At 30.3% G+C, this 17,194-nt stretch overlaps 1 protein-coding gene across 1 annotated transcript in view; it reads left to right on the top strand.

Annotated features, from left to right (window-relative positions):
• The first annotated feature begins 7,767 nt into the window (after positions 1 to 7,767).
• Positions 7,768 to 17,194, top strand: part of LOC112503500 — a 12,377-nt gene continuing 2,950 nt past the window's right edge. The window contains exons 1-8 of the mRNA XM_025107530.1: positions 7,768 to 8,586; positions 8,733 to 8,865; positions 8,941 to 9,077; positions 9,160 to 9,370; positions 9,467 to 9,704; positions 9,846 to 9,996; positions 10,092 to 10,386; positions 15,200 to 15,940. Of these exons, the coding sequence (XP_024963298.1) occupies positions 7,768 to 8,586; positions 8,733 to 8,865; positions 8,941 to 9,077; positions 9,160 to 9,370; positions 9,467 to 9,704; positions 9,846 to 9,996; positions 10,092 to 10,386; positions 15,200 to 15,940 (2,725 nt within the window). The remainder of the gene's footprint in view (positions 8,587 to 8,732; positions 8,866 to 8,940; positions 9,078 to 9,159; positions 9,371 to 9,466; positions 9,705 to 9,845; positions 9,997 to 10,091; positions 10,387 to 15,199; positions 15,941 to 17,194) is intronic.

The following is a 17,194-nucleotide window of genomic DNA, read 5'->3' as shown; positions in this document are numbered from 1 at the left end:
AAATTCTTTCAAAGTATATATTGAATGATTAATTTATAAAATATTTTAATAATATAATTAAAGTTAAATTGTCAAAATAGAATAACAGTTGAAGTTGAATGTAATTTTTTTAAATTTTGATTTTTGATAATCTATTTAATATAGGGGATGTTTATTTTGCAAATCACATTATTTGTATAAATCGTGCAAACTTCATTCAACCAATCACAATTTTTCATTTTTTTGTAATTGTGAGAGGTATCATTTTTATTATAAATTGTGTTAGTTATGGATATTATAAGCTTCATTATATTAGTTTTAGAGAAATACATGAAACAATTTCATTAAAACATAAAAACAATCATATATGAAACAGCTTCATCAAAAAAAAAATTATATGAAACAATTTCATAAGATTAAACAATTTCATGAAACAGATTCATTAAATTAAATAATGAAATCGATGGATGATGGTGGTTTGCATGGTTTGTACAAATATGGATGATTTGCATTTGATCGTTTCCCCATTTAATATATCTATACTATCTTATAAAGCATTTGGCTAAAACTCTTAAAAACTCTTAAAACTCTTAAAAACTCTTAAACCCGTTCATACCTATCCGATTTCATCCCATATATGAATTCGTGTAACTAACTGCAAATAAACACAATCAAATACAGGATAATCATCTCATTTTAAATATGAAAATTTAAAATATAATTAGTATAATCATTAAATTTTAACAGAATACTTAATTATTATTTTCATAAAATTTATAATATTAAACAAAAAATAAATTGTTTTATTATTAAACTTAAATTAAATTATATAAAAAATTATATTCTATATTATAAATCATTTGACAAAAACTTTTAAAAACCACTTTTTATTAATGCATATTACTTAAAACTGAAGATTACAAGTAAATTGTGCGTAGGTACAACTTATTAAAGCTCCATATTTGAATTCGTGTAACTAACTGCAACTGCAGATAAACACAATCAAATACATGATAAATATCTTATTTTAAATATAAAAAATCTAAAATATAATTAAGATAATCATTGAGTTATAACANAAAATACTTAATTATTATCTTTATGAAATGTTATATTATTAAACCAAAAATAAATTATTTCATTATTAAACTTAAATTAAATTATAAATATATATATATATATATATATATATATATTATAAAGCATTTGACAAAAACTCTTGAAAACTACTTTTTATGCGTAAAGTACTGTTTATTAATGCATATTACTTAAAAGTCAAGATTACTAGTAGATTGTGCGTAAGTACAACTTATTAAAGCTCTATATCTGAATTCGTATAACTAATTGCAGATAAACATTTTATTTTAAATATAAAAAATCTAAAATATAATTAGGATAATCATTGAGTTCTAATAGAATACTTTATTATTATCTTTATAAAATGTTATATTATTAAACCAAAGATCAGATTCGACTAGTCAAGTAAAGAATTGATCATAGTCCTTATTGATCATAGTCCTTATAAAATGTTATCTTTGAGAAGTAAAGAATTGATCATAGTCCTTATACAGTAAAGATCGGATTCGACTAGTCAAGTATTACGGCCTTGACTGGTCAAAATTTGCGGTTATGCAAAACATAGACGAGGTAGTTTCGTAACTTTTATAAATAGGCGGTAAACAGGTTTATATATGAACACGTGTGATTCACATCCAAACTATATATTCATATGTGAACCTGTGTATTCATATATGAACTATTTTAACTGATTCATATATGAACCTGTGTGATTCACATATGAACTAATTAACTGATTCACATATGAATCTGTGTGATTTACATATGAACTAATTAACTGATTTACATATGAACCTCTGGGTTTATATGTGAATCACACGGGTTCACACATGAAGTCGTGTGTTGTCTATTTGTAAAAGTTATGAAAATACTTTTTTGTCTTTTGCATATATACCCATGCAATGAATCATCCGATGCTTCACAATCAAAGCCATAGATGTTGACCACATGCTAGTATTACTTGTTTACTTCTCAAATACGTAACACTTCTCAAATAAACCTTTGCTAATATATATATATATATAGGGGCACGTTCAAATGAAAATCGTGTATTTATAAGAAACCGTGTAAACCAATTTCGACCAATAAGAAAATTTCATTTTTTTCTAATTAAATTTAATCAATAATGGTATTTCGGTCATTTACAATATTTTCTATTAAATATGGAAGTTATTAATAAATCTTAATTAAGAAAACGTAATAAAAGAAATTGTATAAATGATAACATTTAAATATTTAATCATATTATAATATTAAAAATTTGAATTTGATATATTGTTATGAGATTGAATTTGCAAACAGGTCTTGAAGATTGAATTGCATTATGGAATTTAATTGTAAATTATGGTTCAAATTAAAAAAAATAATGTTAATGATACAGGTTTCATGAAAATGAAACTGGTTCATGTTGTAATTGATTCATGAGTAATATGAAATTGTTTCATGGTGAATCACGTTTCAGTGATGGTGTAGTTGATCCGTTTAGTAGAAAAAGTGGAACATGAAACGGGTGCATAATTTATTTGGTTCATCATGAAATAATTGCATGATGAAACGGGTACATGATGAATCTGCTTCGGGATCTTGAAGATTGTAATATGCTCCGGAATCTTGAAAATTGTAAGGAGTAAAAGAAAGAATGCATCAAATAATGAGTGAAATAAAAAAATTAATTTACATGAAACAGGTTTTATGAAGGTGAAACTGGTTCGTGGCGCAATTGAACAATGAGTGATGAACTGCTTTCATGGTGAAACCCGTTTCAATGATGGTGTAGGTGATCCATTCAGTAGATGAAATGAAAAATGAAACGAGTGCATAATGTAGGCGGTTCGTCATGAAATAATTGCAAGATGAAAAATAAATTAGTTTCATTAATAATAATAAATGTTAGCGTAAAAATAATAAATTACTTTATAAAAAATAGATTAGTTTCATTAATAATATGATATACATGATATGGTTTTCTTAAATAAATGAATATTTAGTTTTATCCTTTTACCCTTATTAGTATTATAAAATGTATTTTCAATTTTTTTAATTTTTAATTTCCTTAAATAACCTTGATTAATCTTAACCATTGATCAAGAAAATGGATGGGTGAGATTGGTTTACACGGTTTACACAAATAGATGCGGTTTTTATTTGATCGCTCCTATATGTATATATAGCATACATACAAGTCCAAAAATCCCCTTTCACATGTTTCAATGGTTAAATTCAAGGCTTTTCTTAATATTAACTCTCTTTGCTGGAGAAAGATATTGCCGGCAAAAACTCAAAAGCTTTACCGACGGATATTTCCATCGCAAGAAAGCTTTGTGTCACTACAACTTCTTTTGCCAACGGCGACAGTTGTCGATAAAAACTGAAGTCCAAAGTAAAAAAGCTTCTTTCAAATATCAGATATCCAAAAGTAGTTATGAACTCCTTCCTAAACTTTAAGAGATTTTATTGATCAATTTATGGGCAATTAATACGATAAATAAATTACTCAACATATAATTAATAGAATCACATATAAAAGTCAAATGTTGACATGATGATGATCGAGACATGGCTTATAACGAACAAAATTTAGTGAAAGTCGTATGCATTCGAGTTGTTATCTACTTTGGTCGTTCTTGAAGGTCCAAGTCTAAGATTCTAACATCTTATCACGCTTTTCCCGGAGGTCTGGAGAGCTGAATTACATGGTCGTCCTTGTAAGACCAAGTCTAAGATTCAAACATCGTATCATTCAATACTCAGAAACTATATATCAGAGTATAAATACGGTTTTACAAACTTGTACCGCAAGATCATAAAACAGAAAAGAAATGTTGATTGTTGGGGATATAAGTCGTTCAGAGAAACACCATGTGCTACAGATTGCAATGAAGATGCTATAGATCGTTGTTAAGATGCTATAGAACGTTATGAAGATCTGGACTCATGGGCTGTTTGGCAGTTGCTGAATGGTTTGGTGCAGAATGATTAAGTGGTTAGAATTATTAAGAAGCTTTCGTGATATAGTGCAAAATGAAATATAATTGTTTAGTAATTATTTACAATGAAATTACGATGCTGAATGGTTTGGGTTTCTTCAGGTGTGAACGAACTTGTCATACCAAAATCTGCAATTTTAACATTCATACCAACATCCAAGAAAACATTACTAGCTTTCATATCTCGATGAATTATTTTTAGTCGTGAATCCTCAGTTAGATACAAAAGTCCCCTTGCAACACCTTGTATTATTTTGTATCGTGTTTCGCAATCTAGAGTTGCTCGATGCCGTGGATCTATATTTTCAAGAACAAGGTATACGTAAGAATATTATTAGAATAATATTTAGTGTATTTTTTCTGTAGTATAATTTCAAAAATAGTAAATTTACCGGATATAAATTGGTCTAGACTTGAATTTTGTAAAAACTCATACATCAAAAGCTGTTCGGACCCTTCCAGGCTAAACCCTAGGAGGCGAACCAAATTCCGATGCTAGACCCTTGCAAGTAACAGTACATCGTTCTTGAATTCTTGTTCTCCTTGTCTTGAATCCTTTGACGATTTTTTACTGACCAATTTAATCAACATAAACACAATGTCGATTATAGTCTTGTCATTAATTAGTCACCATTTTCATATTTGACCACTCGTTCAAATTGATGGATCTTTACTGATGGAAAATAACCACCCATATTTTGGCCACGAAAGAGCCCTAATGACCGATTTTATGTCATACGCCATATCATTTATGTTCAACCATTGCATTTAAAACGTTTCAGATTTTTATTTGCTTTAAATTTATTTAATTCCCATTTTACATTTTCTTTTTAAATACGTGTATTAATTTAAATGACTGATATGAATTCGACGTCAAAATTTAATACATGTGATTTCTATCTGGTTTTTATTAAAAAAAAATAGAAAATAACTTAAATTAATTTTTTTTAATTGGTAAAACAATTAGTTGGGCGTGTCCTAAACGCACTTTGAGTCGAATCAAATGAAGAAATTTTGAAATTGACCAAGTAAAATTGGGCCTATGCAAGTCATTTCTCAATCAATCAATATATATATATATATATATATATATATATATATATATATATATATTAACCTGGATATTCAACCCGTTATGCGAGTTGACTAATCTCAGGACGACCACCTGCTTTGCAGATTGTCCAGAGTCACCGTATTTGAACCTCCGTAGAAGATTTTTATTTCTTCTTGGATTTGAACTTCGGACCTCTTGGTACTTTTGACCTTTGAAGTCAAACTCAAACCAATTAGACATCACCCTTGTAGTTGTATTTTATAACGACTTGGATTCCTATCATTACCACACCCTCACCCCTCCTTCCCCCCCCCCCCCCCCCTAGTCGGAACATTGAACCTCAACCCCTTACAAATTGACGATGAAGATGAAGATGGAGCAAGTTCGATGAAACCTGTTATGCTTGATTAGTCAACCCAAATATGCTCCGATGAAACCAAAAATGCGTGTGATGAAATCTTAACCTTAATCTTATTATAATAATATAAATATTATTATATAAATATGTAAAGATACCATGATACGTATGTGTTGACTCTTTAACACGTGTAGTCCCATAATTCACAAACGAGAAGTTTCAGATTTCGGTTTTCATTGAGAATACTTTTGTCATAAACCCGAAAATAAGAGTGCAACTAAATGAAACTATAGTACAATACGTATGAGCATCTAAAATAACGATTATTTAACTATTAACATGAGTAAATGGTCATATTTTTAAATTCAAAACACCGACTTTGACTAACTATTAGAATGTAAAATGAATTAAAATATAATAAAGTGTTGGTTTTATGTTTTTTTTTTAATTTAATGATAAATTTTTCATCTTAATTTGTGTAATAAACGTTTAATTATATGATTTATTCCTTTTAATTTTGCATGATAAATGAATTTCCAGCCTAGATAAAATCAATTTGACAATTTTCAATATAATAAAAGAAATTATAATATAGTATAAAAAATTAATATCCGTGTTATTAATATTTACTAGTTGTGTACCCGCGCAATGCGGCGAGAGCCGTGAATTTTAACGAGGTTGAAGTTCCATTGATTTTATTAGAGAAGATTTAATGATGATATAAGTTACAGTTGGTCTTTACATATTAATACAATATAAATAAATAAGAGTTATGGTTTCAATTACAGTCTATCGATGAAAAAAATTGTATAACAGTTTAAATCCAACATATTTAAAGAACTTCATAAATGTGTTCGATTTACACTAAGAGCAAAGAATCAAGAGATCGAGAGCGAGACCAAGAGTTCGAGAGAAATTGAATTAAAGAACTTTTAATAACTCATGATGAATATTAATTTGAATCTCACATTGGGGGATGAGGAGAAGACATAGAGGTTTGAGAGTGTGAAGGCATTAGTGAAAGGTGTCAAAAGATTATTGGAAACATGAAAAGAAAAGGTAATAATATGCATTACAATATGTTATTTTAATTGTAGATTAAGAGATTTTAAGACTATATACATAAAGTAGTAGTACTTAATGCGTTATGAGTTACTAGAAGAGTACTCGCGCAATGCAGCGAGACACATCTCGATTTTATTGTTCTGTTTTATTATTTGTCTCTGTCGATGTTATAATACGATTTTATGTGTTTTTAAGAAAACAATAATTATTTTATTTTTGAATAAACTATAAATTTGAAGATATCAAAAAAGTTTGAAAAAAAATATATCAATGTTAATATCAAATCAACAATTTAAAAGTTTTCATTTTTTATTATAATTTAATTTAAGTTTAATAACGAAATAATTTATTTTTTGTTTAATAATATAACAATTTATAAAGATAATAATTAAGTATTCTGTTAGAACTCAATGATTATTCTAATTATATTTTAGATTTTTTATATTTAAAATAAGATATTTATCTTGTATTTGATTATATTTATCTGCAGTTATATTTATACGCACAATCTACTTGCAATCTTGAGTTTTAAGTAATACGCATTAATAAATAGTACTTTACGCATGAAAAGTGGGTTTAAGAGTTTTTGTCAAATGCTTTATAATATAGTATATATTTTAATGATTTTTAAGATTTTATGCATAAATGTATAATATTTTGTGCATTAAAAAAATTTAAGACTTTTGATAAATCTGATTTATAAAGTAATATAGATATAGATAAGGTTAATCGGTTACCGCTTTAAATAGATTAAAAAAAAAAAACGTTTGTTGTATCAACCTAAGGGTTTCAAATAAAAAAAGTTATATTAAAATTTCAATAATTGACCAAGTAAACTTTGACCTAAACAACTCAAAGTGTCAATCACTTTCAAGAAGTATATATGAGAGTAAATTACGTTTTTAGTCCTTATGGTTTTTAAAAATTACGATTTTTGTTTTTATTATTTAGAAATTATGGTTTTTTTCCTATAATTTGTTATTCATTGCTATTTTCATCATAATAATTTATAATTTATCGTTGTTTCATTCACGTGATTTATAATTATTTATCTATTTTGGGCCGTTGTACTTTAAAAGTACGAATTAGTCTAACAAACCATAGGAACGGAAATCACAATGACGAAAATAAAAATTATTAAAAATAATAGGGACTAAAACCGTAATTTACTTTATATATAATTACTATCACCATTGCTAATCAACATGACCCATAACCTCCATTCTATTTTCATCTTTTGCAATACCATGTTGATGGTAATTACCAAATCGATTTTATTCGTAACCGTTATTACGAATTTATCTGCGTTTTCGGTATCTCAAAGGAGTGGAGAGATACCGTTCTCTAGTTGCAACGAAAACGCAAATTTCACTATAAACAGTGTATACCAAACAAATCTTGACGAAGCATTGTCATCCGTGATCACCCATGATCCCAACAACACATACGGCTTCTACAACCGGTCTGTTGGTAACACACCCAATCAAGTCAAYGTGATCGCMCTATGTAGAGGTGAYGTTGAACAAGACGAGTGCCACAGGTGCATACGTAATTGTAGTTCAACGCTAAGAGCGTTATGCCCTAACCAAAAGGGTGCGATTTTCACATACGAGAGATGTATGCTAAGATATTCTGATGAGACCATTCTTGGCAATAGAAACAGCTGGGAAGGATGGGACTTGGCACACCCTCAAAACGCATCRAACATGGTCCAATTCAATCAAAGGCTCGATCAGTTGTGGGAACAACTAAGAAGTGAAGCTTCGAGCGGTGGGTCTCTCCGTAAATATGCTTCCAACGAGGTAGATGGCCCGAGGTCGAGCAAGATTTTTGGGCTCATGCAATGTACACCAGATTTGTCTCTAACTGAGTGTGATATTTGCTTGAGTGATGCAATCAACCGTATACAGATTTGTTGTGATGGTAAACGTGGAGCAAGAGTTGTATATCCTAGTTGCAATATCAGGTATGAAGATTACCGCTTCTTTAACGCTACGATGATTCTTGAGCAACCACCATCGGCGCCATTGCCGCCATCGTCACCGCTGGCACCATCAGGTATATACGTTTGCACTTTTCGAAATTCTAGTTTTGTTTTGGGTTTTTTTGAGAAAATCGGAGTTTGAAACGACAGAAGAGCGGTAACATAACTATAATAGTGCTAGTACAATTTCACTAATGTGCATTTTCTCGGATGTGATTTTCAGGCAAGCGTAATAGCACGACGATTATAGTCGTTGTCGTCGTTGCAACCGTTAGTGTTCTGTTATTGGTGGTGGTCTTCTTTTGTGTCTTCATAAGAAGAAAAAGGAAGTTGCAACCAGAGAATTTGGGTGGGTTGGTTTGTTTCATTTCTTTCATACTTATTCACTACAAATTAGGGTTTCCGATCCACTAATATTTTGCGTGAATGATACCAGTTCACGAAGACGCGGATCTTGATGAAATTATTACAGCCGAATCGTTGCAACGTAGCTTTGGTGATATTAGAGCAGCCACCGATGACTTCTCGGAGAACAATAAGCTTGGAGAAGGTGGATTTGGTTTGGTTTATAAGGTAAACAACACGCTACAACAAGATTATTCGTTTGCAACGGAATATTTACACCCGAAAACCATTTCTAAAAGAAAATCCACAGGGTAAGTTACGAAATGGACAAGAGATAGCAGTGAAGAGGCTGTCAAAGGATTCGGGACAAGGCGAACTGGAATTCAAGAACGAGGTCTTGTTACTTGCAAGGCTCCAACATCGGAATTTGGTTCGTCTCCTAGGGTTTAGCCTAGAAGGGTCCGAACGGCTTTTGATGTATGAGTTTGTACAAAATGCAAGTCTCGACCAGTTTATATTTGGTAAGTTTACTATTGTCGAAACTATATTTTGGAAAAAAAATACGATAAAGCAGTAGAAATTCATTCTTACGTATACCCTTGATCTTAAAAATATAGATCCAGTGAAGCGAGTAATTCTAGATTGGGAAACACGATACAAAATAATACAAGGTGTTGCAAGGGGACTTTTGTATCTACACGAGGATTCACGACTAAAAATAATTCATCGAGATATGAAAGCCAGTAATATTTTATTGGATGCCGATATGAATGCTAAAATTGCAGATTTTGGTATGGCAAGATTGTTCAAACCTGAAGAAACCCAAGGCAACACTAATCGAATTGTCGGAACCTAGTAAGTCTCGCTATTCAAAAGACGTAATTAGATGTTGCTTTCGTAGCACTAGATGTAAAATATGTCGCTACAAAAATGGTAATCTAGATTACGATTTTCATTCTTGCACCACGTAATTAACATGTATTATTGTCGTACTAGTGGATACATGGCACCAGAGTATCTAACGCATGGAAAATTTTCAATTAAGTCGGACGTCTTCAGTTTTGGTGTTCTGGTACTCGAAATTGTAACGGGTCATAAAAACCACAGACTTCAAAACGGAATGATGACGGAAGATCTTATTAGCCATGTAAGTGTTGACATATAACTTCTTGTATGTCTTTATTTTCTATAACATACATTTTTCATTTCACATCAATTTCTCTTTTCCCAATTTGGTTTTAGGTATGGAAATGCTGGAGAGATGGAACGGCTACAAGTTTAATTGATCCAACACTAAATGATGGTTCTAATTCCTTATGTGATACGATCAGATGCATCCACATAGGTCTATTATGTGTTCAAGAAGACGTTACAGAGAGACCAACAATGGCTTCAGTCGTTCTCATGCTTAATAGCCTCTCTATAACCCTGAAGGTCCCTTCACAACCTGCTTTTTTCATGCGTACATTCATGAATTACGAGAAATACTTTTTCGAAGAGTACAGCTCGAGTAAAAGTGATCCTTACTCTTTAAAAAGTAAATTCAGATCTTCACAACAATTTGTAGCATCTTCACAACGATCTATAACATCTTCACAACGATCGATATAGCAAATGAAGTTTCTATGGGATACCTGTATTTCGAATAATCAATAACATGATATTGCCGTACAGTTTTCTTGAAGTTATATTTTGTATTGTGATAGTATTTGACTATTGAATAAGAATATGGTTGATCTTAGAGTCGGATTTAGAAGGATGGCCAAGTAAATTACAGCTCGAATGCATACCACTATCACCAAATCTTGTCCTCGATAAGCCATGTCTTGGTCAACACGCTACAACAAAATCGGGTTTATAAGACACTCACAATTTCTAAGCGTGCTAATAGACCTCTTTATAAGACTTAGTTTATAGGACCAAAAAAATAAAGCGTCTTATCTAAAGGTATTGTAATAAGTTTATATGACCTTTTTTGACGTCGTAATAAGTTTTTTAGATACTTTTAATATAAAGTGTCACATTAACAACTGTATAGAACACTATTTGAAAAATTGTCCTATAAAAAATTGAGTTTATAGGACACTTTCTCAAAAGTGTCCTGTAAAGTTGCTAATGTGACACTTTGTATTAAAAATGTCCTAAAAACTCGTTAAGATGCCCAAAAGCGTCATATAAACTTATTACAACACCTTTAGATAAGATGTTTTATATTTTGATCCTATAACTTAAGTTCTATAAAACGGTCTATTAGAATGCTTAGAGATTGAGGGTGTTTTATAAACCCAATTTTGTTGTAGTGTCATCATGTCACAATTTTTTTTTTTTTTTTATAGATTGAATAATTTATCATCAATATTTATCACGACAACTTTTGGATATCTGATCTTGAAAGAAGTTTTTGCCCATGACTTTAGTTTTTATTAACGACTATCCATCACTGGCAAAGACATCTTACTTGTGGATCTGTTGTTTACCACCAAAAAGAATTATCGGGAAGACCTTTTCATGGAAACCTCCGGTCGGCAGAAGATTTTGAGCTATTGTCGACGATGTTTTACTCCAGCAGAAGTAATTATTTTTGTAGTGAAATTAAACGAACGTTCTCGACTAAAAATAATTCATTGAGATCTAAATCTTTGTAGATTTATGTGGGGTGCTAAATGAATCCAAAACTAGGTATGGAAATTGTTGGTCACTCAAAAATCATATTTATAATGTCGAAATCGAGTAAATCTCATTGCAGAAAATGTATTTTGTAATGTATTACTAAGGGGTTGTTTGTTTACCTCTTAATAGTTCCATTTAGAGGCAACCTCTGAATTGTTTAGAGGTGAATCTTGTTTGACAAAAAAAAAATCTGCCTCTTAATGGTTCTAAAACCTTTTGAATGATTTTGTATCGTGTGACACCCTAATTTCATTGTAAACAATTATCAAACAATTACATTTCATTTTGCACTATATCATGAAAGCATCTTAATCATTCTGATTACTTAATCATTCTGTATCAATTCATTCAGCAACTATCAAATAGTTCCTAAAGAACGAAAACCTACTATTGACATGATATTGTAAAATGTAACAATTGATACTCGTGGTGGTCTGGTTCGGATTTATGATGGAGAGAGGGGTTCCCACACGCCTACTCAACCGACTAACCAAAAGAGAAAAAAAAATAAGGGTTGAAAGGTACACCTCTTCAACTTTGAGGGATGCTTCGTAATATTTGAAAATCCAAAAGGCGCTCTTAATACCTGTGATTTTAAGAGACCAAATCAAACCCTTTTTATAAAACAAAACATCTTCACGAGATTCTTTATTCGTTATCACTATCTCCAAAAACGCAACACTCAAACAACGTCTGAGATCGTAAAACCACCCCTCTGCTTGTGCGTTCAGACTCGTTGTCCGACCATATTCTATCACCAGTCCACTTTGCCCTAAATTTTATACATTCCGGTTTGCCCTAAATATGATTTGTTTTGTTTGTATTTTATAATTTGTAATCTAGGTTTAGTTATTCATTTAATTATCGTTATTAATTTGTTTCTCCTAAATTTTGTAAATTGTAGATTTTCCTTAAATATGTTTTTAGCTGATACTGTTATCAATCTATTTAATAGAAACATAACTTGACATTGTAAAAACCGAAAAAGTTCAATGGACATCAACTAAAAAAACCCGAAAAACTCTTGAAACACTGAAATTCGACTAAAAACACACCAGACTTACATTTAAGACGTACCTTTACGTCTTGCTAAAAACACATGGTCAAACCCTGATTTGCGATCTTTATTTTAAATCCATTTTAAAAGTATAACAACTCAACAAAAATCTTGGATCCACCACCGTTGGTGCTCCTGACTTGAGCCAAACCTGTGATAATTTAGGGGCCGTTTACCAAACGCTTACCCGGGTAAGCGCTTACCAAGTAACATTACCTCACCGGATAAATATGATAAGAGCGAGACAAGGACCAAGAGTCTTACCCGGTAAGCGAGAGCGACGACTCTTACCGGTAAGCGCTTACCGGGTAAATTGTTGCATACGATGTCGTTTTGGTGGACTAAAATCTTACCCGTCAAGTAAATAATAGTGTTAAATTTTACTGTTAAACACTTATCGGGTAAGTGTTTGGCACTTAATGCCTCCCCACGAAGTCCAAAAATTCCCTTTCACGTATTAACTTCAATGGTAAAAGTCAAAGGTTTTTTGGGATGAATTATTATTCTTCATTTTCTACAGTTTTTCAAACATGAAATTTCCAATTGTAATCATCAATTCCGCAAAAAGAAATTTCCTTGCAAAAGCCGTTGATGATAGCGACTTCACACACACACATAAACATATGGTGTTCGCATTGTGTATTTTGGGTATCACATGGTGTTCGCTGGAATAAGGTTTACCGGAGACTAAAAGTAGTAGAGAGAGACAGAGGAGAAATAAAAAATTTAGAATACCTGAAATGCCCTGTAATTAAAATTTTAACTCAAATTACCAAAAATAATATTTTACTAATTTATCCATTGATTTGTTATTAGGATTGGATCTCTCAGTTATCATAAATTAACCAAATCTCCTTTGAATTGACCCTTACATATACATATACATATACATATACATATACACATACATATACACATACATATACATATACATATACATATACATATACATATGGATGGGTCTATTTACGGGAGAATTGATTAGTTTGTGGTAATTGTGAGATTTAATATGAACCATTCGTTTTAGATATTTAAGGATATTTCTTAAACAAGTTAAAAGGGTAATATAGTAATTCTATTTTTAACAACTAATCAAAATATTTAATTAAATTTTTTAGAAGGAAATATTTAATTAAAATTACTTACCTAGTATATCAATTACCTAATATACATAATATTTTAAAAACGTTTGTAATCGAAGTGTATCATAGTGATAACGTTCACAATGTTTCAAGTGTATCACAATCTATTTTCTTTGTTTTATGAAATGTATCATAGTATGTATTTTCGTCATTTTTATTTCTTTACAAAGGGTATCACATTGTGCATCTTATATGTATATCTGGGTATCACAGTGAATATTATTTGTAGGTATCACAGTGTGTATCTTGTGTTCACATAAGGTTTATCGGAATAAGGTTCGACGAATAAGATTTGTTGGAGAGATGAAAGAGGAGAGATGAGAGATGATATTTAAAAAATCCCTAAAATGCCATTAATTAATATTTTAAGTTAAAATTATTAATTTCTTTTATTTAACATTTGATTTGTTGTTGAAATTGGATCTCACGGTTATAATAAACAAAATAGTTTTAATTTGATTAGGCATATATATATATATATATATATATATATATATATATGTGTGTGTGTGTGTGTGTTTTTTTTTTTTTTTTTATATGTATATATGTTTGTATGTATGTAGGGTGTAGGGAAAAATCTTCTAATTATTTGAACTAGTGTATAACATATGTGAATATTTGATAAAATAATTATTTATAATTAAAGTGAGAAACACACGTATTTTTAATTTATAACACCAACTTTGAGTAACCAATTATCTATATTATATTATAAAATATTTGACTAAAATTCTTAAAAAAATTAATGCATAAAGTACTGTTTATTAATGCATATTACTTAAAATTCAAGATTACAAGTAAATTATGCATAAATACAACTTATTAAAGCTCTGTGTTTGAATTCGTGTAAATAATTGCGGATAAACATAATCAAATAGAGGATAAACCTTTCATTTTAAAATATAAAAAATCTAAAATATAATTAGAATAATTATTGAGTTCTAACAGAATACTTAATTATTGTCTTTATAAAAAAAATATTATTAAACCAAAATTAAGTTACTTTATTAAGTTAAATTAAATTATAATAAAAAATTGAATTAAAAAAAATAAACAAACAAAAACTTTTAATTAGATAATTTGATACTAATATTGATATATTTTTTTCAAATTTATATTTTATTCAAAAATAAAAACATTATCGTTTTCTCAAAACCATATAAAATTGTAATATATCAACATGAATAAAAAATAAAACGAAACATTGAAATGAAAATGTGTCTCGATGCATTACACGAGTACTCTTCTAGTAATTCAAAATGGTTTTGTTACATGTTTGAAAATCGACCAAGTAAGGTTCAATGAAGAGAGACGCACACACAGCATATATATATATATATATATATATATAATATATATAACATTACATATCAAAATGAAACCAACCTCAATCCTATTTCATTTTTGCAACACCATGTTGCTCGTAGTCATTATTATGACGATTTTTTTCGCTTTTTCGGTCTCCGGAGAATTTCGTGCAGATTGCATTGCAAACGTCAATTTCACTAGAAACAGTGCATACGAAATAAATCGTGATGAAGCTTTTTCATCCGTGATCACCTCCGATCCCAACAATACATACGGCTTCTACAATCGCTCCGTTGGTGAAACCCCTGATAAAGTCTACGTGCTCGCACTATGTAGAGGTGATATCGAACGAGACGAATGTCAGAGGTGCATAAACGACTACGGTGCAAGACTACGAGAGTTTTGCCCTAACCAAAAGCGAGGAAATATAATTTACGACACGTGCATGATAAGGTACTCCAATCAGATCCTTCTGGGCAGTTCAAACATTATCGATGGATGGGATAGTGAGGACGGATGGGACGCAGAAGACCATGAAAACGCGACCGACATCGACCAATTTAAACAAGCGCTTGATCGGTTGTGGGCACAACTACGAGACGACGCTTCAAGTGGCGGGTCTCTCCGTAAATACGCTTCCAACGTCACAGATGGCCCGAGGTCGACCAAGATTTATGGGCTCATGCAATGTTCACCGGATATTTCGGCAACCACGTGTTATAATTGCTTGAGTAATGCAATCAATCGTACACGAAGCTGTTGCGATGGAAGACGTGGGGCAAGAGTCCTATATCTTAGTTGCAATATTAGGTATCAAGATTACCCCTTCTTTAACGCTACGGTGAGTCTTGCACCGCCCCCATCGGCACCATTGCCTCCATCGGTGTTGCCCCCATCGACGTTGCCCCCATCAGGTATATACGTTTGGCCAATACCCTTTAGACTATAGAGAGCACTTTTCAAAACTCTATTGGATGCTGAACTGTCATCCAAGAACCGATCGATCCGATTTGGATGTTAAAATTTTGGATCTGATTCGATCCAATTACAATTGAATATCCGATTATGATCGGTCGATTCTAATTGTACTGAATAACTTTCTGAAACCTCTAATTGTAGGATATAATTTTTCTATAAGATCTTGCTCATGCTTTTTAATGTTTTGTAAAATATGTTTGTGAAAAATGTATGATTAATTTATTAAATAAGATTTGATTATAAAAATAAAAAAATAGTTTTATCATTAATTAATATTGATATAATATTTTTATTTTATTAAATTATAAGTTAACATTATATATGATTTTTTTTATAAATTTAACATTAATATATTAATAAATAAATACAAAATAATATATATATATATATATATATATATTAAAATACAATAAAATATATTATATAATAAAAATACAAACTTAAAAAAAATTATGGGCTATTTGGCAGTTGCTGAATGGTTTTGTGCAAAATCATTAAGTGGTCAGAATGGTTAAGAGGCTCTCATGATATAATGTAAATGAAATATAATTGTTTGGTAACTGTTTACAATGAAATTAGGGCTCTTAATGGTTAAGGGATGCCCAAGATACAAAATAATTCAGAGGGTTTTAAGACCATTAAGAGCCAGACTTTTTTTTCGCCAAATAAGATCTACCTCTTAACGATTCAGAGATTGTCTTTTAATGAAACCCCTTAAATTTTTTATTGTAAAATAGATGGTAACACCATTAAGATAATGCTAATGTTTGGTCTAACACCACTATGTAGTGCTTGTACAATTTCACTATCATAATGGATTGTTTAACATCATTATATTTTGACAAACTATCTTATCAGATAATTATTACTGATAAATTAGATGATAAATAAATCAATGAAGTAAGATCAAACTCATAAAGTTATTATCTTACGTTGGAACAATACCCAACAAACATTCGCTCTTCCTGAAAAAGGGGTGATCTAATCGCACATTTCAGTACGGCTACCCATGTTTGACATGTAAAATGACCAAAAATGACATCTTTGGTCATTTTAGTCAGTTACAATATTTTATAATATATAATTACAATAAATATTTAATAATATAATATATTAATATGAATATATAATAAATTAAAATAATATAATATGTTAATTAAAATAATTTAAATTGAGTATTATATACGTTA

The sequence above is a fragment of the Cynara cardunculus genome, unplaced genomic scaffold (assembly GCF_001531365.2).
Source record: "Cynara cardunculus var. scolymus isolate 2C unplaced genomic scaffold, CcrdV1 Un_Scaffold_3136, whole genome shotgun sequence".
NCBI lineage: Eukaryota > Viridiplantae > Streptophyta > Magnoliopsida > Asterales > Asteraceae > Cynara > Cynara cardunculus.
This window is presented reverse-complemented; position numbering and strand designations above follow the sequence as displayed.